At 36.5% G+C, this 27,541-nt stretch overlaps 1 protein-coding gene across 2 annotated transcripts in view; it reads right to left on the minus strand.

The window, feature by feature from the left end:
- The window catches only part of LOC145674809 (allatotropins-like), a 375,336-nt gene that overhangs the window by 36,803 nt on the left and 310,992 nt on the right, over positions 1-27,541 (minus strand). For both annotated transcript variants that reach the window (XM_081745029.1, XM_081745028.1), the window contains exon 2: positions 8,513-8,742. In XM_081745029.1, the coding sequence (XP_081601155.1) occupies positions 8,513-8,706 (194 nt within the window). In that variant the 5' untranslated portion in view covers positions 8,707-8,742. The remainder of the gene's footprint in view (positions 1-8,512; positions 8,743-27,541) is intronic.

The raw sequence follows: 27,541 nt of genomic DNA on the forward strand, positions 1-27,541 counted from the left end.
CGAATTTTTTGCAACCTTTCCGTCGTCATGAAGAGGCAAAATTTCTGCCGCAAGAATTTGAAATATAGATGAAACTGTTAGGATGAAATGCAATGCAATAAATAAATGGTTGATCAAAAATGTTTCATAAGTAAAGGTATTGTCTACGCTGGTGAAAAATAAAAGAAGAAGCACAACAGCACGCTGTGATTATATCTTTAGATACAATGAGCAGATCTTTTTCGTAAAGTAAATGTCATAATTTAAATGTATTCTTTTATATTTCTATATTGTTTTTACTTTTAAAATACAATAATTATAATGTAACAAGAATACGTAAGGTTTTATATACATTATGTTTCGACTCTACATTAGTCTATATTTTAGATAAATATACATGGTTAATCAAGTAATGGTTGTTATGCCTAATACTTCATAAATGGATCAAATCTTCATTGGCACAGTTCAATTCTTGACTACCAGTAAACATTCAATCTGATTTTCAATGCACTGGCATTTACCCTTATAATGAACATATCTTTTTCTGAAGCCGACTTCCTTCCATCGTATAACTGATTGACCAGAATCACAAACGGAATTACCTCATAATACTTCCAACCAAATTGACTCTGACGTTTGATCTAATCCTGATCTTTCAACTGATGACAACCCTGACATCCAGACATATCCTACCGATCAATCTCAACCTACGATCAACTCTGAAACACATAGGCTTATCCAGTCTGATGTAATTCGTCCAAAGATAACCAATCCAGTTGGAAGCCCTAATGATGTAGTAAGCCAACAACTACAAATTTCCCCTGAAATGATGAGGCCACTGCAAAAAGCAGAGCAGCATAGTACAAATAAAAGAACCACTCGCAAAAGAGAAACCGCTATCTTGAGAGACACTCCAGTAAAAAGAAAATAAGATGAACAAAAGAAAAGAGAGCACAAAAATAAAATTGAAATCAGATAACACTTCCAATGAAGAAGGACAAAAATTCAAAGAGAGAGTGGTTAAAACTTCACAACAACGTTCAAGAAAACAGTTGTTTCCTGAAAATGGAAATTCATATAAATCTGCAGCCACTTCAGTCAGACGAGGTAGGCCTAGAAGGACAAAAGCCGTACATAACAATGACATTGACTCTGAAAGTGACGAAGAAGAATGTTATTGTTTACTTTTCTAGAACCATTTTCAAATAGTTTGCCCAAAGAAGGTGGCACAATGTATTGAATGTAAAAAATGGTCCCACCACCAGTGTATCCCTGATCCAGGATTTACTTCTTATGTTTGTCATAACTGTGAGTCCTGTATTTCTTGCGCAGAATCTGACCAATGGGCTAAATCAAAACCTTGTATTCTTCTTTCATTACACATTATTTTTTCTTGTACGAACTGTATTATGTGTAATTCATATTTATTATTATTGTAGGCCTACAATTTGCTGGTTTCTTGAATCAAATGTTGTTCCATTATTATCTTAATAAAGGTTACGTTCAATTTTAAGATCACTAATACCTGAAAGAACTGCCCTTGCACAAACTATGTCTTTTGTATTGTTTTATAGTTTAACATTTCTTACGGCTCCACAACTTTCTGAGTTTTCTTTGCTGCACTTTTGAAATAAATTTTCTTGGTTGAATTTACTGTATTTTCCATTTAAAATATCTGGGACAACCGACCCTGTTCAGTGAGAAACCCACCTAGAGACATTTGGCAGGTTGTCACATTTGGAAGACATTTTTCAAACTTCAAAAATGCCTCTTTCGTAATAACATTTTATGAATGAAAACCATGGTATTGTATGAAAAAGATACCAAAGTTAACACAGAACAATCGATACTTTCGTAACTTTTTTTCCTGCGAAGTTAGATTACAAAAATAAAAAAACTGTGGCAACCAGCCCCGGTCTCCCCTAATATTAATATGTTTAGATCTCTTTACACATAAACTTTCTTCTGTGTAGTTCACATCAAACTTATCCCAAATTTGACCAAAATGTCACTTATACCATTAAGGTTTTCAGCCATTCATATAACTGCTTACATGAATAAACAAATACTTTTTTCCAGTAAAATAAAAAAAAAACACTATCAAATAATTATATTAGTAACGATCGAAATGTGTTTCAGCGCCATAAAAATTAGTATTTCTCGAAAATAACTCATGAGAATTGAACCTTATCAGCGCGATGTAATCTATCGAATGATGTTGACAAATAATATTCTTAGAACAAAAATGAAGAGGTGTAAAGGTATATCATAATTTTGGGCTCTATATCATTTACCATGTTCTTATACTTTCATACTGATAGTGTAGTAACGTAAAGCTTCCAGACTAGTGTATATTTCGGTATCAGGTTCATCTTCATAGATGGTGTGGTTGTCGTTTAGTAGCAATTTTTAATTTTACTTATAAACTGTGGGCGGTATTCAGAATATGTTAATGAAGCGTTAGTCACGCGATGAATTAGTGTCGCATTAGCTCTGTACTAAAGAGAGTACTTTTTGATATTCAGAGTCTGTTTGGAATTCAGCTAATAAATTGATTTGGGAATGATTAACTAATATAACCTCAATACATCGGGTGCGAAAAATAAATGTAGCAACTGCGGAAATCCAGATATGCGCATGCGTAGTCTGTAAAAATGAAAAATTATGAAATACGAAATTCGAAATGTTTTCGTTGTGGTTTGACATCACAACAACTTATAAATAATTACAAAGTTGAACTACAATTAACATATCTCTCAGGGATGTATTTATGGGGGGAATATATAGAAGTATATTAATATTAGGGACAATAAATACAAGGATTATGTTGAAATTATAAGAGAAGATAATTTATAGATCAGTTGTATAGTTGTATGTATCCCTCAGAAAACTGGAAATTTTCTACTCATCTTTCGCTGTTCGCTTTAAGAAACAGTTCTGCTATTGTGTAGGACTCAGCTTAATTGTTGCTTCAGCGGTAAATCATCTGATGAGGTGAAAAAAAGAAGAAAAGACAGGTAATTAATTGCCTTTGTGTTCTCATAATGTAAGTTTATTGTGACTAAACCAGGGTCTTTTTGCTCTAAAGTAATTAGTCACATGTGAATAGCTTAGTTAACTACTACGCGCTAATCAGAGATTCTGAATATATTGATGATAACCATGCGTTAGCCAAACCGTTAGTATGGCGTTAATCATAAGTCAAAACGACTCTGCATAAGGCCCTATATCCTCAGGACAACAAAGGACGAGAATTTGTATTCACCAATATTATTGCGTTAAACTCAATAAGATACATCTATTGAAACATATGTATGCTCCATCTTTGTACATTTCTTTTTCGTTAAATACTAATAATATTGTTGAATTTGTGGAAGTGAAAGCTTTTTTTTTTAAATTCTTTTTAAATGTAATTGAGTAAAATGCAACAATTCCCTTAAGAGTAACTTTCGTATTTTGCAGCATCTTGTTTTCTGAGAGTTCTTCAGACGTCATCTTAGAAATTGCTTTTCTTCGTCAACCGTTTCAAAATCGCAAAAAGAGCTTTAATTCAATTACAGCTGCTAAAAAGGACGGTCGATCTCAATGAAAGGCATCATGTCCGCGAACGTAAATAGTTTTAAAAATACAAGAAAAACAAGCAGGAAAAAAATACATGTTGCCAATAGATATAGACCATTAGATAAAAGCGTAGAGGGAAATGAAAATAATGTATAACTATTGAGCTTTGGAGCCTAATAAAGTGAGTAGTTTCAACTGTTTAATGTGTACAGGAAGCTCCAGTACAGATATAGGCACTTTCATTCATTTTGAACTCATGAGGGGCACTCACCCTCATTTCGGTAGGTGATGGTTAGGGCGAACAAGTGTGAGTGAGGATATGCATATTATTTGAGGCTGAGGGCGAATGTGAATGGGTGTGAGGAAATTAAGCGAAAAGAAATTTAAGCACTACGACGAGTAAGGATGAGGGTGAGGGTGGGTTAGAAAAAAAGATCCGGTCCACTGAATATGATGGTTTTTCGAGTATCACTAGTAAAACAACAAGGTGTATCAATTTTGTTTCTTTAGGACTTAAGCTGTATCCAAAAGTGGGTTGTACATACTTTCAGTGTACAAACTCGTGAAGTTCATAAGGTAGTATGTTGTACGGTCTATTAGGTAGAGGCATTAACAGTCCGGGATTTAAGCCTTCACCTAATTTATTTTATAAAATATTCCAAAACAATCTTTGGATCTACAAGAAGAATATATCAAAATCTTTCTTATAACAAGTGAGGTGAAGGAAGGAAATGTTCTGAACGGGAGCCCTTTAGAGTACGTTTGTTTCACCTTGGCACGCTTCCCTTTTAAAGGATGGATATGTCTGCAAACGCGTTCTTGCCAGTCCGCAGTTAAGTTGCGAGTTCAATACGCTAGAAAACAAAGCAAAACGCCACGCCACTCACAAGTGACTGTAATGGGGCGTTTACACTTGGTCGATTTAGTCGCACGGCTAAATCGACTCGCTGCATTTGCAACTAAATCGAAGCAACTAGACCGAATGAGATCGATGGATGTGTTCAATTGTTTCAACTGAAATTAAATGTTCCTTGTCGACTCGCTCTCCTCTGGTCGATTCGAAATCGACTGGCAATTTTAAAGATGTCCAAGCAAAAAGTAATTGGTACAATTTGCGGTGTTATAGCAGAAGAAAATAGAATCGACCACAGAAAATAGAACGTCTTTCAATTCAGTTGCTAGTCGATTAGTCGCTTTCGATCAACAAGCGATTAAGTTGAAGTCCTGTTTACACGGTCGATTAAGTTGAAAGTGACGTCAATTCAACTGAATCGAACGCAAATCGACTAAGTGTAAACGCCCCATAACACACTTGTTCGCGTGTGGCAACTAAGCACTTCAAATCAGCGTTGCCAGACTCACAGCTCGGAATTATTCCAAAACCTGATCGAAATTATGCTAGATTCGGTCAAATTTTGCTAGATCCTCATAATTACTAATCCAAGAGGTTTATTATTATTATTATTATTATTATTATTATTATTATTATTATTATTATTTAGAAAACAAAGTTGAGATACGATAACGTAACTTAAATACGCAGAGCGCAAGAATGCGTGAATAGAACTCAATACTTCACGCACCAAAGCTTTAACTCAACTAGTGCAGTCTTTGCCAGACTCAATGGCGAATATATATCGTGTAAATGAATGCAAAGTGTTTGTTTACATATTTTGAAAGAAAATTTCTTCGCAGCATAATTGGAGTTGGGAATTGTCTGCTGGGGGGGGGGGATTTTTGGTCGGTCTCGGACCTTTCATTTCAGAAATAAAGATGGTCATGAAGTCAGAAATAAAGATGGTGAAGTTGTCAAAATGTTGGGGGAAGAATGGCCCCCATAGCTCCGCCCATGCCTCGCAGTTAAAGGATTAGAAAATCCTGGGTGGTGCCACAAAAGAAAGCCCAAAGCCGTTTCTAATTTACTTTGGAAAATAAGACTGCCTGTATGGTTTACAAACTGTATGAATCAATGGGAGAGGATACATTTTTGCCGTTCTTTTTCTTCCCACGACCAACTTCTTTCTCATCTCCAAGTTTTGCGGCTTTTTGATAAACTGGCTGAAGTTATGCTAGATTTGGGCAGGATGCTAAAAGCAAGATGCTAGATGCTAAAGACATGCAAATTATGCTAGATCTATCATCATTATGCTGGATCTGGCAACGCTGCTTCAAATACCCACCAAACAGCAATGACTTCATTTAGTGGGCTGGCTGACAACTAACGTCACCTATACGACAAAGCCAACAAGACGCCTATTGGATTAAAACGTTCACGTGAGTGCTAGCAGAAAGTACTTTAAAAGCCAACCAAGTGCACTGACGGGAAGCACAAACGTACTCTAGCTCATGGCAGCCTCCGGGGATTTGGCAAGCTTGTAGCGACATCAGGATACGATACTTTGGTAACCTCCTTAGTTCATAGAAGCCTCCAGAGGTTTAGGTTGTAGCTAGGACTCTCCTTAGCTAATGGCAATCTCCAGGGGTTTGGACCAAGTAATACTTCTTCGTCCAGAGCGACCTCAGGAGCAGGTATAGGTTAAGCTATAAGTGGTCAACTGATACTTCTTTCCTCTTCGAGTCCATTTTTATAGGTGATTTATGAGTGGCTCGTTCCTCCTCGAGTCCCGTCGTGTTAGCATCGTGTCTTCCTGGTTACTTTATGTATCGTCTGTTGTACTGGTGATTGTATACAATAGCACGTGTTGTATAGATAACATGTGCTCGCACTGAAAGGAGGGATCCTTACAATACAGTTCCTCAAATTAACTTTGATCAGCATTTCATTTGAGAACTTCATCGTAGTAGAAATGAAACTGATAAAAAAAGGAAGAGAATATTCGCGTAATGATATGTAATGTACCAATGTGTTCAGCTGAATGACTTTCCATTCATACTATAGATAAAAATATTCTACAGATTGACAACATGATGCAACAACAAAATTACTTGTAAATACTGATTCTTTTTTTATTATGCTAACGGCCTCCAAGACTGTACACGCAGAATAAACTTGTAATAGCTTAAAAACCACCAAACCATTGGAGACTTACCATTTTTATTAGTCATGTTTGACTGAGACAATATCTCATAACCCACAGGTAGCAGTAGCAATGAGGGTTAGAGCGCCGAAAATGTTACAGCGGGCGCTATTTACAGGCAATAATACTTAAGGCCTGTGACAAACATCTTGGCATTTCAGCTAAACGAATAAAACGCAAGCTCTGGCGCGAGTGTTAAAGGGGTGTGGCTATGGCTAAACAGACGAACTACAGCGCGATCAGGTGGCAGGGGATAGACCTGGATGTGTATAAACTAAACGTGGCAATACCGCTGGCCTCTCATTTGCTAGCAGCATTTAAAGGGAACTTGGAGCGCCGCCTTCAAATGCCAAGATGTTTGTCACGCCGCTTAATTTCTTAGTTCTTAAAAGTAGCTTAGAAATGTCATTACAAATGAAGGCGGGTAACTAAAGCCTGTGACAAACATCTTGGCATTTCAGCTAAACGAATAAAACGCTAGCTCTAGCGCAACGTTGCCAAGTGGTAAAGGGGTGTGGCTATGGTTAAACAGACAAACTACAGCGCGATCAGGTGACAGGGGATAGACGTGGATGTGTACAAAATAAACGTGGCAATACCACTAGTCTCTCATTTGCTGGCAGCATTTAAAGGGAACTTGGAGTGCCGCCTTCAAATTCCAAGATATTTGTCACGCCGTTTTAGAAAAGTGTTCGGGCACCGAAGGTACTAAGAGGTGCGTCATTTATAGTGAATGTGGCACAAAACTACTTTGGGATTTGGATAATGTATAACGTCTAAGAGAGTTTACATTGTATGTAAATGTTTTCTGTATGGCGATTATATGGTAACGACACTTACTTTACTCGCCTTATTCTTATAGTATTGCGCTAATTATTAAGTTACATAGATCTACCCTATTCTTTGTGAATCTATAGAATTGAATATACTATACTATCTATAGGGAGATGCTGTTGGTATTGCTCAATACAAATTATCTATCATCAATTATATATGTTATATATTGAATTTAATCAAATAAATTTAATAGGCAATTTCATGTAAATTAAAAAAAATCTTTTCAAATTCGCTCTGGCAATGCTCTTCGAGCATTCTAAATTGGTTTAATTTTATTATGGATTCAACCATCGAGGTAAAGACTCTATCCTTGTTTTTATGCAAATTTTGAAACCACAAGTAGCATTTTTAACACTTCTGTTATTCAATCCCCATGAAACATAAATGATAAGCGACAGTCGAAAATTATACATTTAAAAAAAATATGGATTAATTGTGCTAAGAATATGTTCTGCCTCTGCCTACTTTGAAACCGGAAACGACAGATTTGAATATTGGTTCTCGAAAGTTTGTAAGTCATCAAAGTTTCACAATATTAAAAACAAAAATCTCTCACTTTGTTTTATTACTCTTGTTCTGTTTCTAACTTTTCTATTCGTTCATAGAGTAACGTTACAACGGCTGGTATTCATTTTTAGAAAATATCCCTTCGGTCAGATGTCTACTGGGTTATTTTCGACGTAATTGCCACCAAGAACCCTAGCGCTTGCTGCTGGAACCAAATTCAACTTTTTTCTTGATCTCTTTATCGTCGTGGAAGTGTTCAGAGACATGTTTCCTCAGGTGATGGAACAAATAAAAGTTACTGGGTGCAAGACCTGAGCTATACGACAGATTGTCCGAAATTTCTCACTTAAATACTGTCGCATTTCATATTTGGCGGGATTCTGAATCGGTACAACCATTGTAAACACGTGTTACTCGCAGCAATGCGAGAGGAAAGCAGAAGGCTGCCAGTATAATTAACTTATGCACTAAAATGTTACTTGTTCGGCGATAAGGGTTGTAACCTTACTTTAACGATACGCCTCGTACCTTGGTAAAATAGGCATTCTCGCAGAGATGGTATATCTACTGCTATATGAAAATGTATTTACCTGTCAGGCCGTTCTCCTCCGTAGACTCCTCCGCTGACGTCATAGTCCCTCTTTCCAAATCCTCTAGCCGTGGAGAGAGCGACATTCTTGAACCCACGTATCGTTCTCCTGGGCTTATTCTCATAGGGACCTGGTGTAGCGCACGTGGCCAAAATGGCGAACATGATCACTGTCAAACACACTGCAAGTCGCATAATGATGATTAGAATACTGATGTTGTTTGTGGGGATCTGTAAAAAGAAAAAGAGTGAAATTAGATTTTTAAATTTTGATAACCAGAAAAAAATACTCTAAAAGATTTTACTGCAACTATCATTATCAGGAACGTGAAAAAGAATTTATTTCGGGAGAGATTCAAAGTTTTGTGGGGAGTTGTGTCAGAATTCAATAAGAGGATACATTATATGAGATTTTGGATGGCAAAGTGGCATAACTCAAGTTTTAAGACACTGTGAGATGATGAGACTTTTTTTTATTAGAATCGATATAGAAAAAGCGGACAAACTCGGTTCTTTGTGGTACCATCCTTTGGCTTATGATCTGATCTTTTTAACTCTGAGGTACACAGCGTTGCCATTCAACAGGTTATGATTGAAAGTTCACGGAATGACTTTTTTTTTTTTTTTTTTTTTTTTTTTTTTTTTTTTTTTTTTTTTTTTTAGAAAAGTGACTGACGCCACTTTGCCATTTAGCGCCTCAGTATTAAAATTGTAACATCGCCCTTAGAATTAAACTAAATTAACAGAAATGTCGGAATTTCTGGAGGTCCGGATCTCCAGGACCCATTCCCTGCGTGAATCCCTGGTCATAAGAGTAAATATTTTAATATCAGGAAAATTATCTTCTTATTTACAGCATTGATAACTGTAACTATATTAAGATTAGATTTTTAACATCAGAAACTTTTTTTCTTTTTTTACAGTATTGTCTCAAGGGTAGAAATTTTAAGCTAAAAATTGTAAATAATTTTATAAATTGAAAACTGCAACTATCATAATAGTAAATATTTTTTATGCCTAAAATTTAAAGTATTAATAACTGAAAGCATCTTAAAAATGAACATTTTAATGCTATAAAACTCACTGTACATCTCGTACAATATTATCTTGCTTTATGCTTTTACGTTTCTTGTACTAAGGAAACACAACCATGTAAACGTCCCGTATAATATTATTTTTCTTTTTGCTTTTATTAGTTTACATAGCGTAATTGATTTTCTCTTTTGTCCATCACTCTAGTTCTCAAATCTTAATACTTCTCAGACGACACAAAATGCATAAAATAATGAAAAAATGTGACTATATGTATCCACCAACATGACTTAGCTGCATATATTTTTCTTCTTTAAATAATGCTTTCCTGAAGTAACACTTCCATTCATCTGTACTTCTACCACCATTGGAGTAAGGAGAGAGGAGATATTGGGTGATATCAATAAAAATAAGTAACTACTCCTGAGAAGTCCTGCTCGAGAATCGGAGTAACTACACCTGGAGTAATCTCCTCCCTCAATTTCGTATCAATAAAACAAGCCACTACTCAGGTCTAGTCTGCTCCAGATTTATGAACGTTTACTCGCGCTTCCTCTGCACGTAGCACTGAGTCGTATCAATAAAAGAAGTTACTCATTTCTCCCATCTGTTGGGCGGTCATTTCGTTGTGAGTAACTTCTGGCGCAGTATCCTAAACGCCATGGAAGGGACAAGTAGCAACGACAGTTTCAATTAAAGTGCATTTGTGGATATTATAAAAGTTCCAGTGGTACTTTCAAAGTCGCAGTTACCAGAAAGTAAATGAAGGAAAGCCGAAGCTTTGAAGGCAAGTACAGTGAAATACAACGAAATATTAAATACATCTACAAATGAGACACAAATCCAAAAGAGAATCTTTAATATCCGAGCGAGCATTAAAAAAAATGAAAAAGAAAACGGGAAACAAGAAAGTAATACTGAAACCACGGGAGCGAACCTCTTGGAACTGATGGATGTTGATTGGAATCCAGCAATATCAAGATTAGCACGACAAGTGCATATCACGTGTTGTCCAAGGTCTTGTCCAAGATTGTTTGGCTTTAAGAACGAAATCAGACACTTGGTCCCTTTGTTTCCTTTTTTAAATAGTCCAGCCAGTCACGTCGTAAAGCACGTCCATCTGATTGCGTTTTCCACACCATACGTGTCCCCTTTCACCTTGGCATAAAAAAATATACATTCTCATGTATACACCCTTCTTATCAGCGTTGAGTTGAGTTGATTTTGAATTTAATGTCCTTTTCAGTAGTGAGACTATATGAGACGGGACCCACTGATTAACTTGGAATCCGAACCATATGAGCTCCCGCCGGGAATCGAACGCGGGTCTCTCATGCCAAAGGCATGTACGCTATCCGCTTAGCCACGAAGGAGCTCTTCCTATTAGCGTATTCGTCTCCAAAATACTAGGTTTCTTTATTGCCACATGTTTATAGTCAAGTGCTCCGATAGCACCCGGAAATGTATATTGTTCTTGCCACAGTGCCTTTGCTGTTTGAATATTACACACACCTCCGGAAACAATAAATTTTCAGATTTCGCAATAATCGCATCCATTACACTTGTAGTAGTCATAGACACAGTATTTTGAGCCACAACAAAATCCCTTCACATTCAGACCTGGAATCCCGGATCACTCACGTAAAGCAAGAAAAGCAGCATCTTTTCATCATTACGTAGTGCATCACCCCAAATTTCCGTTGATTTTCCTAAAAAATGTTGTGCTAACTACTCTACATTTTCTTTCATGAACCTATGTTTTTTGTAATCTCCATTTGCAACATTTCTATGCAATTTATAAATTTTTCTACATAGCAAAACAATCATATACTCTGCCATATTTCGCACGGAGTCACCTATTTAGCTTGCTCCACAAATTTGGAGAAGTTACTAGCATCACAGAAGAGTCTTTGATTTTTATTGATATCAAACGCGGAGTAGTTACTCGGCACGAGAATAGAGGTGTGGTTACTTCAAAAGGGCGGGGCTTCTTCGAGGTCAGCCGAGACGACTAGTGCTCAGTTCTCTTTTTATTGATACCAATGCGAGTAACTACTTCAAAATTGGGCGTAATGAGTAACTTCTCCGTTTTATTGATATCACCCATTGTCCCTTACTTCTCAGAATTGAAAATACCTTTCAGAAGATCCTGTAATAATAATGTTTATTCTTATGTATTCTAAATACTGTTGCCGACGAAACGAGATTTAATTCTATTTCGTTGCAAAAAAGTGTTGTGAAAAATATTGTCTTTTCTATTGAAAGAAGTTTGTCTCGTCTCGCGTGTTGGTACAAAATATCAGGCTGGTCTTGTCTCGTCTCGTGAGGAACGCTAATTCAGAATCTTGCCCTCTTCTCCACTGAGCTTGCTAATTTACCTATTTCAGGTTTTATCTCACAAGGGAACATCTTATATTGATAGTAGCATTGTCCAATGAAACAATGCGCAATCGATAGAGGAGTGAAGAAAAGCGAGAAATCCAAAGTTTTACGAGCCAACACCCAGAAACACGAAAAATACAGAGTAAAGAAGGATCTAGAATAATGTGAAGATAGCAATGAAAAAGATACACTGACACAGAAAGAACTTCAAAATGATTAAAGTAATCAAGATGACATTTACATAACAGTATAGTAAGCAAACATTGTACCTACAAACATGCTCATAACATCATATATAATGCAGTGTTACCAATTGACCACAAAATGAAGTTTGTTAAATGGCAGGGAACACAAATTAGAACATGTAGCAAATCTAATTATGAGTAGAACCATACCTGTGACGTCTTGATGTACAGTGTTGCAAACGTTTGAAGATAGGCCCATATGAATTCCTATGTAAAGGTTTGTGTGTTGTGTTTAATATTATTCTGATTTTCACTTCGGCAAAACTGCTTCGACACTGTACTTCGTCCTTTATTTTCGTAGTTCAGTGATTATATTCTTGTTTGTGGTATCATATTTTTGTTTCAACTAGTTCGAATCGTGTACTGTATGTACTTTTCTACATCCAAGATTCATATAAGAATTCATGTAGGCCTATCTTCAAACGTTGACAACACTCTACATCAAGACGTCACAGGTATGGTTCTACTCATAATTAGATTTGCTAGATGTTCTAATTCTAATTTGTGTTCCCTGCCATTTAACAAACTTCATTTTGTGGTCAATTGGTAACACTGCATTGCATATGATGTTATTGAACATGTCTTGGGGTACAGTGTTTGCTTACTATAGTGTTGTGTAAATACCATTTTGATTACTTTAATCATTTAGAAGTTCTTTCTGTGTCAGTATATCTTTTACATTGCTATCTTCACATGATTTTAGATCCTTCTTTCCTCTGTATCTCCTGTGTTTCTGGGTGTAGTCCCTTAAAACTTTAAATTTCTCATTTTTCTTCACTCCTCTATCAATTGCACATTGTTTCATTGGGCAATGCTACTATCAATATAAGATGTTCTCTTGTCAGAATTTGAAAGGTGCAATTTCAGAGTCCACATCCACTATAACAGTATAGCTGCGACTTTATGACATCCAGGCGCTAACGGATTCAGAAGTGTCATTTTGGGGTGGGAGTGGATCACCTTTTGGGCGATTAATGAAGGTCTGAAATACGAAGTTTTACATCAAATCAAAATCAAGTAGTACAACATTTCCTCTAGAGACCTAACAGAAAGGTAGCCTTTGCGGAGTAGGTCGCTCCCATCGATCTCCCAGTGGATCCGCCAGTGAACCCAAGTTTCAAATCCGTATGCAGAACACGGAAAATGCGGAGGGAGGGCGAAGTAGAGTCTAGAGTACCGGTATTCCCATTTCCTTTCGAGTTTTTGTCGAATGGTAAATATATGGTCGATAGTTGATCGATTTCGCCTAAATCTGCACTGATAATCTCCAATAAATTCATCTACGTATGGAGTCAATCTTGCTAATAGAATGTTTGAGATTTTATAGAATATTGACAGAAAAGATAATTATTAGACAGAAGAGATGCCTCGATAATTATTACAATCAGTTTTGTCGCCTTTATTGTGAATTGGAACAATGATTGGTTCTTTCCACCTTGTTCCAGAAAAGAAGAATGAGTTTGTATATCTTGTTCCACAACTTTTCATCTCAAACTAAAATTAGCCCAGCCGGAATTTCGTCTACACCCGGAGATTTGTGTTTCTTTAATTTCTTTATAGCGATTTTTCTGGACGAAGTAGTCAGTAATAAATATAGAAAAATGTAAATGCAACACAAAATCGCTTTGTCTAAACTGTGATAAACTTAACACATTATCATTCAATAAAAACTTTCCAGGGGGTTAATGGTGTTTTAGGAGTTGCCTAGCACCCCTCTAGTTACTCTTAAGTCTACCACTATCCTAACATGAGTTCATTGGTCCTAGTAACAGAGAACCAGATGCAGTATGCAAGATTTAAAGTAAGTCTAAGCTTCTGGGAACAGAAGAAAACCCTAATTTGAATAACAATTATTCTCTAATGGTAATTGCACAATATGTCGTTCTAGTGAGTGATGGGAAAGGAAAAAAAACTCATAGAATTGGTTGCGCATTTCTCCAGATACTGATTGCGCCAGTTTTTAGTTGAAAGGGAAAAAAAGTGGAAGGAATGCTTGAAGGAAGACTTTTTTTTTCAAAAATAAAAGAGAGAACGATAATGAAAAAAATGTTTAATTAAATTGATGGAACGGCAGAAGCATATCCATTTTGTCCCTAATGTAGAAACAGTGTTATTTGAGACTCAACGCTAAAGCAAATTGACCATGAAATTAGACGCCATTTTGTATCTCCTACAACCAACATCCGAGTTCTTGTCAACATGTTTCCCCCTCTCAGCTACCCCCCCGTGCTGTCATTCCGTATTGCTAAGCAGCCTGTCTATTACATGAAAATCAATTCTCCTTTTTTCCCTTCATTTATCTCATAAAGTAGGTACAAATATAATGTCGCTCATTCAGGTGTCAAACTATATTACATGTTCTGTGATTGGTTTGTGAATGAGGAAGGAGAAATAATTGACCAATGATCGAGTTTTGTGTTTTAAAAATGAGTAAACAAAAGAACGTGCAAAGTTATTCAATGGTAACACACATGTATTTTTTATAGTTTAAACAGTTTTCATGGAACACACAAAAAGTGCTGAGAAAAGATCGTGGGAACGCTGGAGACGGGAAATTACTACACGTGTTTCGAGGGATTTACATGTATGTTGCTAAATTTTCAGGTTGTCTCTTTGTTCGTTCCTTAAAGAACTAATACCAAACCTAAATAGTAAAAGTGCTTACGTATACTTAAATTTTTAATTGTGCTTTCTATAGTAATTTGAAATGAAATGAAATAAAATCTTTGAGTTTTACGTAACACAGTTATGCCGATTAGGCTAAAGGAGACGGCGATGATAACTAATAAATGAAATGGTGGAATGAAGAAAGTGGGAGGAAACGGGGGAACCCCGAGGAAACCCACGCACACGGTGCTTGTCCACCAAAAAGTTCACTTGGCGGGGGCTGGGATCGACCCCGGGACCCCAAGCACCAGAGATGAACGCTCTTCCACTGAGCCACCGCGGACCCTCTATACTAATTTGAGGACGCAATATACTCGTGAAAGGGATCACCAGTAAAAGTTTGATACAGTGACCACACTAGAGGGTAGGAGGAGGCTGACGCACTCTGGTGGCATACAGAGAGCGCCAGTGGTATTTTCCTCTCCGACTACTTTCACAGAGCAGAGATGGAGTGGATCGTGGGTCAAATTGGTCAAGATTTGTGAGTAGGTCAACAGGACGTGACCCACTGCGATACACCACCCATCGTAGCGAACTCTGACCCACTACAACTTACCGACCTACTCTACTCAGTGTATTGTAGACAACATCTTCTGAACACTGGTGAATTTGTCTGCGTTTTTCTCTCAAGGACTTCATTTTCCCTCCTCTTTCGTTTGTTTTTATTTGCTTACCTGAGATGAATGTATCTAACAAGGTACATTCACGAAGTGTCCCCTCTGGATTCGTGTAAAATTAATTCAAATACAAAGTTCTTCGCGGATCAATGTGTATTATACTAATTTTAGCGGCCCATGCCCGTAATTTGCATTGTACGAGCCTTCATATATCTGGAATTCAATCATACACTACCATAACGCTCGGACACAAAATTGCTTTTAGTTTCTTTAGATGTAACTGGACATGAGTGTGGCCATATGTAAAACAAATTGGATCAAGTACTGCTTCTCTAATCCACCCCAGCCGCCATCTTGGATCTGCCGTATTGGATTCAACGTTCGTTTTTTTCAAATCAGAATAGGTCAAGTGATACGTCAAATTCATGTGCCATTTTCTCGGAAATTCATTGGTGTAGTGAATTTTATCATAGCTTGTACCGTTTGGAAGGTATTGCATGTTAAATTCCTCCAGGCACTTCGCGAATAGACATTGCAGAATAATATCAGTCACTCTTACGTTTTTGATGTTGACAAATCAGAACAATTTCTAACTGGAAAAATACTGTAGGCACGTATAAACATATCACAACATTGGTGCCATAATCTTATTATATTTCTGTGAGTGATTGTTATTATAAGGATTATACTATTATAATATTATTATTAGGATTATATAAGGGTTATACTATTATAAGGATTATGGTCAAAATGTTTAATGTAGATCCAAATAGGACCAGATTTGGGTGAAAGCTTACCATTTTGGTATTGACGTTTGTGTGTTTGTATGTATGTACGTTCAGAGAATATTTCGTCAACGATAAATCATGTAAAAGTACATAGACATATGGGGTCTTGCACAAATTTCTATTTGGCTCAATATTCGTGAAGTGCCTGACATTTGATATGCAGTAACTTGCAAATGGTAGAAGATACGGTAAAATTCCTACACTAATGAATTTCCGAGAAAATTGCACATGAATTTGAAGTATCACTTGCTCTTATTCTCATTTGAAAAAAACAAAATTTGAATCCAATATGGCGGATCCAAGATGGCGGCTCAGGTGGGTATCATGTGTCAGAGAAGCAGTACTTAATCCAATTTGTTTTACATATGCCCACGCTCATGTACAGTTACATCTAAATAAACTAAAAGCAATTTTGTGCCCGATTTTGTGTACAGTAGTGTATGATTGAATTCCGGATATAGTATGAAGGCTCATAGATATGCAAATTATCGGTATGGTCCACTTAAATTAGTACAATACACATTGGTCCGCGGAGAACTTTGCATTTGAATCAATTTTATACGAATCCCGAGGGGAAACTTCACAAATGTACCTTGTAAGTGAAAAAAGAACATCAGACACTTACGGATATTGATATTTGTAATTGTAAATTTACTAATAAGCAATAGGACTTTACTACTTGGCTTTCGAGACACAGTCGAATTTTACATTACTGTTTTTTCCCTTTATTTTGCCCTATTTTACCTTTATTTGAAACTCAAAATTCATCCCATTTTCTACTGAAAAGTATCTGTAATTCAACAAGGAAATAATTATATATGATAATTAAATTGAAGTTCATCGTAATATGGCACTTTACCGTTTTATATCGTAAAGGCCAGATTCACCGGTATTGTAGCAAAGCGGTGCTTGTGATTGACGTAGAAATTCAGACTTTGATTACTGATAATTTCACAGATTGTTTCATTACAAGTGTAAACTCTGTGGAGAGGACATGGATCATGGTTCAGAGTTGATGACGATCTGTTTTTGTGTGTGGTTGGTCAGAGTGGGTCAGTGGGTCAGGGTTTCATTGATCCATGCCATCTCTGCCACAGAGATGTATTGTAGTATAAATATAGTAATATAAAACAATTATTTTGGATATAGAAACAAAATAGCTGCCTGCAAAACGTATCTGCTCCTCTGTTTGCCCCCACAAGAAATTAAAGTTGGTGTCATCACTGGTTGGATATCTATATTTATTTACATAAACATATATAGTTATACAATTCTTGTCTTGTTTTTGTGTATTTCCTTACCAACAGAAGAAGGAATACGCCAAGGAGATACATCACACATACAAGGCAGTAATGAAAACCTGAAACCTTATAAAATCCCATCTCGAAAGGTAGAAATTCCCATTTTGCTCTTAGATTTCCTACGCGCTATACTAATTACAAAATTTTCAAAATTTATGAAATATGAAAATTGAAACTACTGTACATCACTTACTTTCTTCAATATTTGATGTATTAATTTCCATCACGCTTTTGCGCCTTCAACCTTCAACTAAATGTAGTAAAACTAGACCAACTTCATTCTCCATAGTTATTTCGTGCAGGACATTTTAAAAATCAGCTGTTTGTCATTTGGTAATTTACTTTTCTCCATTCATGTTTCTTTTTCTGAAACTCCAAAGTACAATATATATTCCTTGGTGCTTGTTTTTTGAGATTCACATGTTCCTGCATAAATAACGTTCACATTAACATGTACTTTCCAACAAGAAACATTTCACAGCACTAATTTTCCGTTTATTCAATTGTCATTAGTTTACATCCGGCGCATAGAGTTTTTTTTTATTAGTGCCGATGAAATAAATGTATGAAAAGTCCCATACATACCACTAAATTTGACGACAATAATTTCCTTTATCCCTATTCAAAAATTAGTATCAATAAATCTCACAAAATGGAACTTTTTCCACGTATTATCATCACTGATACGTTTGCCAAGAGTTTTGATTCTAGTTACATAGATTGCCAACAGATAAAATCACATTAGTGTGTGCATTGTGGATGGCAGCACAAACCGTCGCCACTTGCTAAGTCGAGTGATGTCACTGTATTAAGACTTATAGTCTGAGAATTCAAATGTTTCTGGTTACATGCGCCTTCACATTTGTGATTTCACCAAGGGTGTGAAACTAGCGCAGATGACAAATCACGCACTCCACATAAAATTTGGGAAATGTGGATCGGAGACTGTTGAAATGATATGACCTTCTTATGGAAACGAGGCCCATTAGAGTGGCTCATGCGCTTCTTCAAGTGAGGGAGATCATTTTAAAATGGCAAGAAGTTAGGACGATTTTACGTGAGGTAAATACTTGACAATATTAATTACTTCTACGTAAGGATTGTTGAAATTTTGCATGTACTTCACCTATTACCTGCTAATATTATTCAATTTTTTTTGGTTAATTGACTTATTGACAATAAGTGCGATTATACTACGTTGAAACAGCAACTTTTAATATTTTTTCAAGGCGTACGTTCTTTACAAAGGAATTACAATTTTTAGGGCCTTGGCACATCTCTTTAGCTTTGACATTTATGCATATTATACCGGTTGCAATATATATTGAAAATATTATATTTCTTTTCTCTATTGAACTATAAATATTTGTACTGACATAAAACTAATTAAACATTGACAACATCCAATGTATGTCAACATTCCTCTGTAAAATGTATGTAAAATAGAATAAATATTCCACTAAGGTAAAGTACGTCATTGTTCGTGAAACTGTTAAATTGTGAAAAGTGTCCTAAAGTGGTTGGGGATACGGTATACTCCAATGCGCCTACTTACGTTTGTGTGTGGGTGTTTCCAAAATAGGTTTTGCTACTATTTTCGTTTGAATTACACATTTTATCTGTGATACAAAGATTTAATAGCATCATTCTTTGTCTACTCACTACTGCATTATTGTTTTGTTTTTTCTTAGTATGAGAGTTATTATACAGAAATATAATACAAAATAGGACAAGTACGTATTCAAGGGCTTCTTTATGATGCTCTTGATTATGGTGATGCTAGGAGCTTATTATATGCGGACTAGATATTGGCCAAGACAAAGATGAGATGAAGAAAACTCCCCCCTATGTACAGCCATATATATATATATATATATATATATATATAATATACAAGGGCAGTAGGAATCTTTGCAATAGAATAGAACAGGTCATCACAGGGGTTTGCAACTTAGCACGTGTTTCTACATGTCCAAACCTGCACTGTAGAAGCTCTAGTCATAGTCTCAGTGTCAGTTAATTTTCAACTCTGTTAGTGAAAAGAGGTGGAGGTGGAAGAGGTGGAAGGATGTCATCGTGGTCAAAAACCACGTGGAAAAGTGTAGCACAAAATGTCCCGATATTCAGTTTAAGTGTTGATCAGTATTTAAAGGAGAGAATTGTCCTCATCGTACAACGATATTTAGGTGGTACCGATATTATAGGTGTAGGAAATTTCAGCCTTGAGGACACTCCAAATTCAGGTCGGCCATCTTCATCTGTGACTGAACAAAACACTTCTGCATTAAGGAAAATTCTTAAGACAGATAGACGGGTTACATACCATCAAATAGAAGTATGCTTAGGCATTAATGCATCAGCAATTCGTGCTATTCTCCGCTATCACCTTCGAGTTAGAAAGGTTTGTACCCTTTGGGTACTACATGACTTGACCGACGAGCAGATGGCACACCGTGTTTCATGGTGCATTGAAAAAAATGTGAAAATGGAAAAATCTTCCTCTGCGAACAATATTGTGACAAGTGACGAAACTTGCCTCTATTACTATGACGTCCCGACCAAGACTCAAAACAAGGTGTGGGTGTTCGAAGATGAGGTGACTCCCGTGGCTGTTCAAAAATCCACGGGCACGATGTTGTCTAAACTTACTTGGCTGGGGCTCGAACCAGGGACCACATGCGTTTTACCACTGAGCCACCGTATTACCATATTGAGCATGAGCATAATCTATGGTAACGGGATGGAATACTATAGGTAAACAATAACTTCAATTTATTCTGGTGGAGATGAATCAGCTTGTGTTTACTTACAGTTTACAAATTGTTTATATGCTATATATGACCCAAAGAATAGCCACTGACACTAGAAGTAATACAAGCTATATTGATTAATATTAAACACTTCTTTACATAAAATTTCCTGGATGTAAAAATTATGTTCACAATTATTTTTACTGTTAAACGTACATGTGGGCAGACGAACTCTTGTTAAAGAGATGCGTGGGTTAGTTGAACCTAATTATGTACACACACATTAGTTATTACAAATATATCGATTGTTTTTGCATGACATTTCCATTAGCTCCTCTAGGCTTTTGCTCCTGGTTACGCTTGTGACACCAGTCCTTTACAAAGTGATATACCAATATACCAATATTTTATTTTCCTTGAAATCGTCCTACGTATATATATATAGATATATATAATATTTGTTACTCCTAACCTATTTCAGATCGTAGAACTTAAATGGCTTTTGGAAACAACGTTATTCAAGTACACGAAATACACGATTTGTTACCAGTCAACTCTTAGTGATCTTTTTTTCTTTTAAATGTGTAACTTCCGATCCAGATTCATCTCACTAATGTGAAGCTCCAAAATGAAAACAGATAAGCTATTAGCTCATTACGCTGTACTGCTAGATCCAAGTGAATTACGGTATTTGTGAAGATATCTATAAATATAGTGTGTCCTTAGTTAATAAGGTATATCACAGAAAATAGTTTACATCTTGTTTGAAAATCGCTTTAATACTTAGAAATTAAATGAAATTTTTCAGTTTAACGTCCCACGTTTATGTCCTTTCGGATAAGGGAGACGGATGATTAAGACAAGTCAATGACGATGGAATAATTGGTGGAATGAGATTGTGGGAGGAAACGGGAGCGCCTCGAGGAAACCCTCAGATACGATGTTGTCCACCACACACGTACTTGGCCAGGGATCCCAGAGCCATCGTACACCAAAGATACTTAGGTATTATCTGCCTAATAATTTCAAACTTGTTGTATAATTTATATTTGTTTTCCGAATTTCAAATATAAAGAAGGTGACATAAATGTTGCAGAGACAATAATAATAATCATGGAGATAGTTTAATCGGTATCAGTACAGGGTTACGTGTACATCACGTAAAGAAATTTGGTTTCCACGGTGTAGTATTTTGAAACGGGAAATAGTAATTGTAAATTTCTACCAATTTTGCTTTCTGTAGAGAGACAGAGATTAGAGAACAGATGAAATATGCTCATGGGACGCTTAATTGATTTAAGAAAACCGCTTCTCGCTATCTATACTCGTATTTACGCTGTAGCGTTGAACGTCAAAACGAAACTAGTTCATTTCGGCTTTAGTAGAGAGATTAAAGTTGAGATGGAATATTTTTCTTGAGCCAGTTAATTTGTTACAGAAAACAGCTTCTTGCGATCTATTGCCATTTCTACTCTATAGCGATCAATGACTTTCGATAAGATAATACGTATCATTAGAACACTAAATCGATCTTTTAGAAACGTTTCACGCTATCTGTTATTGTTTTCAAACTATGTAGGTCAATATTGCAGTGAATTCCTGACACTTTCATTTCTAGTATAAAGTTGAGGATAGACATGAAATGTATTCTTGGGATGTTTATTCTATTGCAGGAAACAGCTTCTCGCTATCTATTCATTCATTTTTGGGATGCGATATCATTAGCGCCAGGAGCACATAAACTTTGGGAGAGGCAGGCTACCGAGGAGAACAGGGGTGTATGTAATACCCCCAGTAAAGCAAGAGGTCCGGAGGTCCTCTCCCGGAAAATTAAAAGCAAAGAGTCTTCGTACATTGCATTTTAAAGCATTTTTGACTTAAAAAGCAAATAACAACTTAATATGTCTTGTGTTTTACTTTTACCTTTGATATTTTTTGAAAAATGTAGTACTGAAAAACATACATACATACTTTACAGTTTGTTTGCTTATTCAAACAGTAAAATTCAATCTTGCTTTACGATTTTAGTTAAATGATACCAAGTGTATGTCAGAAACAAAATGATTAAAAGTAGTGTGGAGTGAATACTCAAAAACAATAAAGTTTTGAAAACAGGTTTTAGGCCTACTAATGTAAACCAGGCTCAATAATGTTTTAAAATTTGTTTTAAAATTTGTTGAAAATTATGTTCTTTTATCTACACTAAATTCGCTTTGCTGCCTGCTATGTAAACAAAAATAAAAGACATACACACAAAACAAACATCACCATGTTTGTTATTTTACAGTTTACTCCACTTCCACTTCATAGGTCCAATTGTACATTTTTTCACAATTGGAAAGAAATTTTTGTGCTACTCTTTCCATATCCACTTTCTCTAATATTGTTTTCGAACATAGCAAATTGCTACATGGTTCAACCTCTTTTTGCGTCATACTTGACCTAACAATAAGATAACTTGAAATATTACTTACTTACTGGTCGGCGCTACAGCCCTTGATGAGCCTTGGCCTCCCTAACCGCTCTCTTCCATTCTTCTCTGTTCTCTACTTTTCTTTACATCCAGGCTCTAACAACCAGCCGTTTCTTTACATCCTCTTCTAGATCGTCTGTCCATTTTTTATGGGTCTACCTCTTTACTTTCGACCACCCTGGTTTCCTATGAACATCTTCTTAGCCGTTCTACTTTCGTAGATACGCTGTACATGTCCTGCCTATCTTAGTCTTCCTTGTTTGATTCTTACAATTATATTTGGCTGGGCGTATGGATCTTGTAATTCTAAATTTGTTCTCATGCGTCATATGTTATTCTTTCTTATTGGTCCATATATTTTTCGCAGGATCTTCCTTTCGCATCTCACTAACCATTCCTCCTCTGTCGTGGTCATTACCCAACTTTCCAAATCATACATGACTATTGGTTTTACCATCGTATTGTACAGGTTCAATTTTGTTTTTCTGCTGACATTCCAAGATTTGAATAAATTCTGTAATGCGTAATAACACTTATTTCCGTTTCTTATTCTTGCTTGTATTTCCTCTGCTGTGTTATTGTCTTCGGTGATTGTCGTGCCAAGGTACTTAAACTTTCTTGTTATTTCTATTGTATGACCATTCATGTTTAAATTCCCTTCCTTATTGGTCCTTTTGGAGTCTTCAAGTTTCATATATTTCATTTTCTTTTGCATTTATTTCTAGTAATATTTTCTTTGCTTTATTTTTCATTACTTTGTAACTTTCTTCTAGTATGTGCCTGTTTCTTGTTGGGATTGCAATATCATCTGCGTATGCTAGAATTTGCGATGTTCTATTTAATATGGTTCCTCCTGGGTTAATAGGGAGTTGTTGTATTACTTTTTCCAGCGCTATGTTAAAAAGTATTGTTGAAATTACATCGCCTTGTCTTAACCCCGTTTTAACTTCAAATTATTCAGTCAAGTCTTGTTCTATTCTTACTTTACGCTTTGTAGTTTTTAAGGTCATTTCAGTTAAACTGGCTAGTTTCTTTGGGATTCCAATTTCTACCATTTTCTTCAATTATTTCGAATATGTTGTTTCTGTTTAGAAAAATATGCTTGCTTTAAATCTACTTGAAATATTGGAGGAGGACGAAAACCGTTTACAAATATTGGTGTGTGTGTGTGGGGGGGGGGGGATCCTAAATGTCCCCAGTGTGACTGATGCCCATGTGCTATATCATTTCATAAAACGAGAACACTCCTTGCTTTCTATTATTATTTTCATTTATATTTTTACTATTTTCGGTTTGAATAGATGTTGAAGGAGGGAGATGGGGCCTACTGTTGGAACGCTGAAACGATTTCCGAAATTTGTTTATACGTAATCATCTCGAAGTTTTTTGCTATGATACATGACGAAAGAGACAGATGGACATTGGCACTCTTCGCGTGAAAGTTCAAAAGGAAAAGAAATCTGTGATACTGTGCACACATGCAAAGCTAACTATAGTGTGAATAACAATATAATCACCCATATTACCTTATTTTGCTTGGTGAGATGTATCGGTTTACATATTGTTCATCTTGGATATTTTTTTATGGACAGCACAGTGGCTCAGTGGTTAAGCGCTTACTTCTCGTGCGTGGGATTCGTGGTTCGATCCCCGCCCAAGTAATCTTTTGGTTGACAACGCCGTGTCCGTGGGTTTTCTCGGGGTGCTTCCGTTTCCTTTATCCCTTTATCATAATTCATCCCATTATCCATTTATCCCTTTACCAATCCCTTTATCATCATCCATTTACCTCAATCATGGTCTCCCTTAGCCTAAAGGGCGTAATCGTGGGACGTTATACTGAAAGATTTCATTTTGCATAATTTTCCCTCCCTGTTGAATGCTAATAATATTCTAGACTTTATGGGCCCTATGCAGAGTCGTTTTGACGTACGATTAGCTTCATATTAAAGGTCTGACTACTGCAGAAAACATATATTAATCTTTAGTATGGTACTAATCGTGCGTCAGAAGGATTCTCCATAAAGAAAGCCCTATGTAACTAGGTAGATTAGTTCGTTTCTATATTACAACGTAATAGAAACATAGCAGTATTTATCCACTTTAGATAAAATAAGTTCAAAGTGTATTTACAGTATTTCTAAACAAGTAAATTTATTAAAAAATAGATCAAAGAGAAAGAACATATAAAACTGTCAGCACTTAGTGAAACAAACAAACAGAAAAAAAACATATATATATATATATATATATATATATATATATATATATATATATATATATATATATATATATATTAGAAAGGAACGTCTTGAAAACCTAGAACATATAAATAATGCACGAAGAATTAGAGAAACGAAGCTTATAACACATCTTAAAACGATAGCTTTTACATGAAGAGCCAAAAAGATTGAGTTAAAAACAAAATCCTTTAAAGCCTGGAGATCCGGATTTAATGGAATTAGTTAATGCTTCTCAACTGTCTGAGTTTAAGTTGAATCAGAAAAAACAGGAAGTCTATATACATTATAAAACATTATCTTTAGAAAGACGTTCTTATTTGATTTTAATAACATCGTAGGATTTTAATTTATAATTTATATCATGATTGAGTAATCATGAGATCTTAATTTTTCAACGCTAAGTGAAGAACTGTTCTCGCTTTCAATGTGGGAGTGTTCATGTATAGTGAAAGTTCTTTCCTTATTTGAAGGAAAGTTTCTTGTTGGATAAATATTGGACATGTTATTCTTTAAGGTAGATTTTATGGGCTGCAATTTTGGAAGAAAACACTGCAGGGGTGTACCCATGTAGGAGGGGGGGGGGATTTACCGAGTCCGGAGCTCCCAAAACTTTGTAACTCAACATACATTTGTACACTTTCTCAATAAAATGCTAGTTGTTCGACAGGAAAATGGTTGGTGCAGCATGAAAATTTGATCTTGCTCTTTATTTGTATCCTCATTGCCAGGAATAAGTAGATCATTACCTTCCCTCAGCCATACTACAAATCTAAAACAAGATATACACAATACCCTACGCATCTTAATCAAATTTTCCACCTAATCACATCTGTTAGTCATTTATCCTACCGCATTACAAGTTTCTCGATGCGTACTGCATAGGAGGCAGATGGCTGACCACGGAACTGACAACGAACTACGTTCTGCGCTTTGGTGTCATTTGTGAACCTTTGTCCTACTGGAAATTTCTTCAGGAGATCAGGGAAAAGTATGGACTGAAAGAGGGATATTCCATAATCTCTCACTAGCAAGAGTGGTGTTTGGCGATTCTCATATTCGCCACGTGCGGTTTTGCGTTGTCATGAAGGAAAATGACATCAACAACATTCTAAATACGTACCCTTATTCTATTTCCTAATGAGTGTTCGCAGATGGGAGAATTTTCTATAATACGTTCTGCGTAAATACTTCCACTTCTAGGCAGGAGTTCAATAGGACTGGTCCGTGACTGTCCCAAACATTGCAAGCATCAGTGTACCGGTCGATGGTGTTGTTAGAATTTCTTCGTTGTTGGCGAGCCGTGATGTTTCCATACCACCCCCTGATGTTTTGGTTCGGAAGTGTAGCATCCATGTTTCGTTGCCAGTGATAGCAAGATCCAGGAACTGTCGTCCTTCTCAACGCTGCGTGACATGATCATTCAGTTGGTCTTGTTTACATCATTAAGAAGATAAGGAATCCACCTACATGACACCTTGCAGTATTCCAACGAATCGTGGACAATGTCTTAAATACTACCATATGAACTGTCACGATCCCTGGCAACGTTATTCATATCAAAATGTAATCCGCTTTCACCATTTCATTAACACGCGTAGTGTCCGGTGTCAACGAGGAACGAGGTCGGTCGATCGCTAATTGTGTTGGACATTTTCTAGTCAATTTTCAAGCTTCTGCACCATCACTGCACACTTCAAAATGCTAAACATTTATCCCTATATGCCGACTACATCCTCCTGTAAACATCTGTGGTTGTTGTTCCTTGCACCATAGGAAAAGAATAATACTTCACTGTTCATATGACGTGGACGTCCTGAGCACTTCTGACATCTTTTGCAAACTGATATCAGCACCATGCGGGGAAAGAAATCGAAAGTTACATGCGGACCGGTCCAAGAAGAGCCTACCGCATTGCTCGTATATCTCGATTTTGTATTAAAATGTATCACACACTCGAGAAGAAATAGTCGCAAAGACTTTTCGATTTTACTCGTACAGAACGGCGATATTAAATATCGTCATAATTAATTTATTGTCGGAAACTTAGAGGAAGCAAAGGTCATGCTCCACACCCAGAGATATCTCTAGAAAACTATGGGGATGCAGAAGTACGATCACTTCCGGTTGCGATAAAGTGATGTGGACTGCTGTTGGGGAGTGGCGGATTTAGCCCGGGGCCGGGGAGTCTAGGCCCCCAGTTTTCTGAGTGACAAAAATAATTTAAGCTATTATTCATTCGAGAATTTTGGACACGAGGAGAATGTCCACGAAATTTGATTCAGGCTTTCATAACCATACACAACATTCTTGTGTGCCGTCAGGATCCGTACTCACCCGACATGGCTCCGTATGACTTTTGTTATTTCCCAAGGACCAAAAGGGGCCCGCTTTGAGTCAAAAGAAGACTGCATCCGGAATGCGGCGGCACGATTCTCACCATTACAGAACTGCTTTCCAGAAGTGTTTCTAACAATGGCGGGAGCGCTGGAAATGTGTGCATTACCAAGGAGACTACTTTGAAGGCGATTAGTG

The sequence above is a fragment of the Thermobia domestica genome, chromosome 18 (assembly GCF_964235325.1).
Source record: "Thermobia domestica chromosome 18, izTheDome1.hap1.1, whole genome shotgun sequence".
Taxonomy (NCBI): Eukaryota; Metazoa; Arthropoda; class Insecta; order Zygentoma; family Lepismatidae; genus Thermobia; species Thermobia domestica.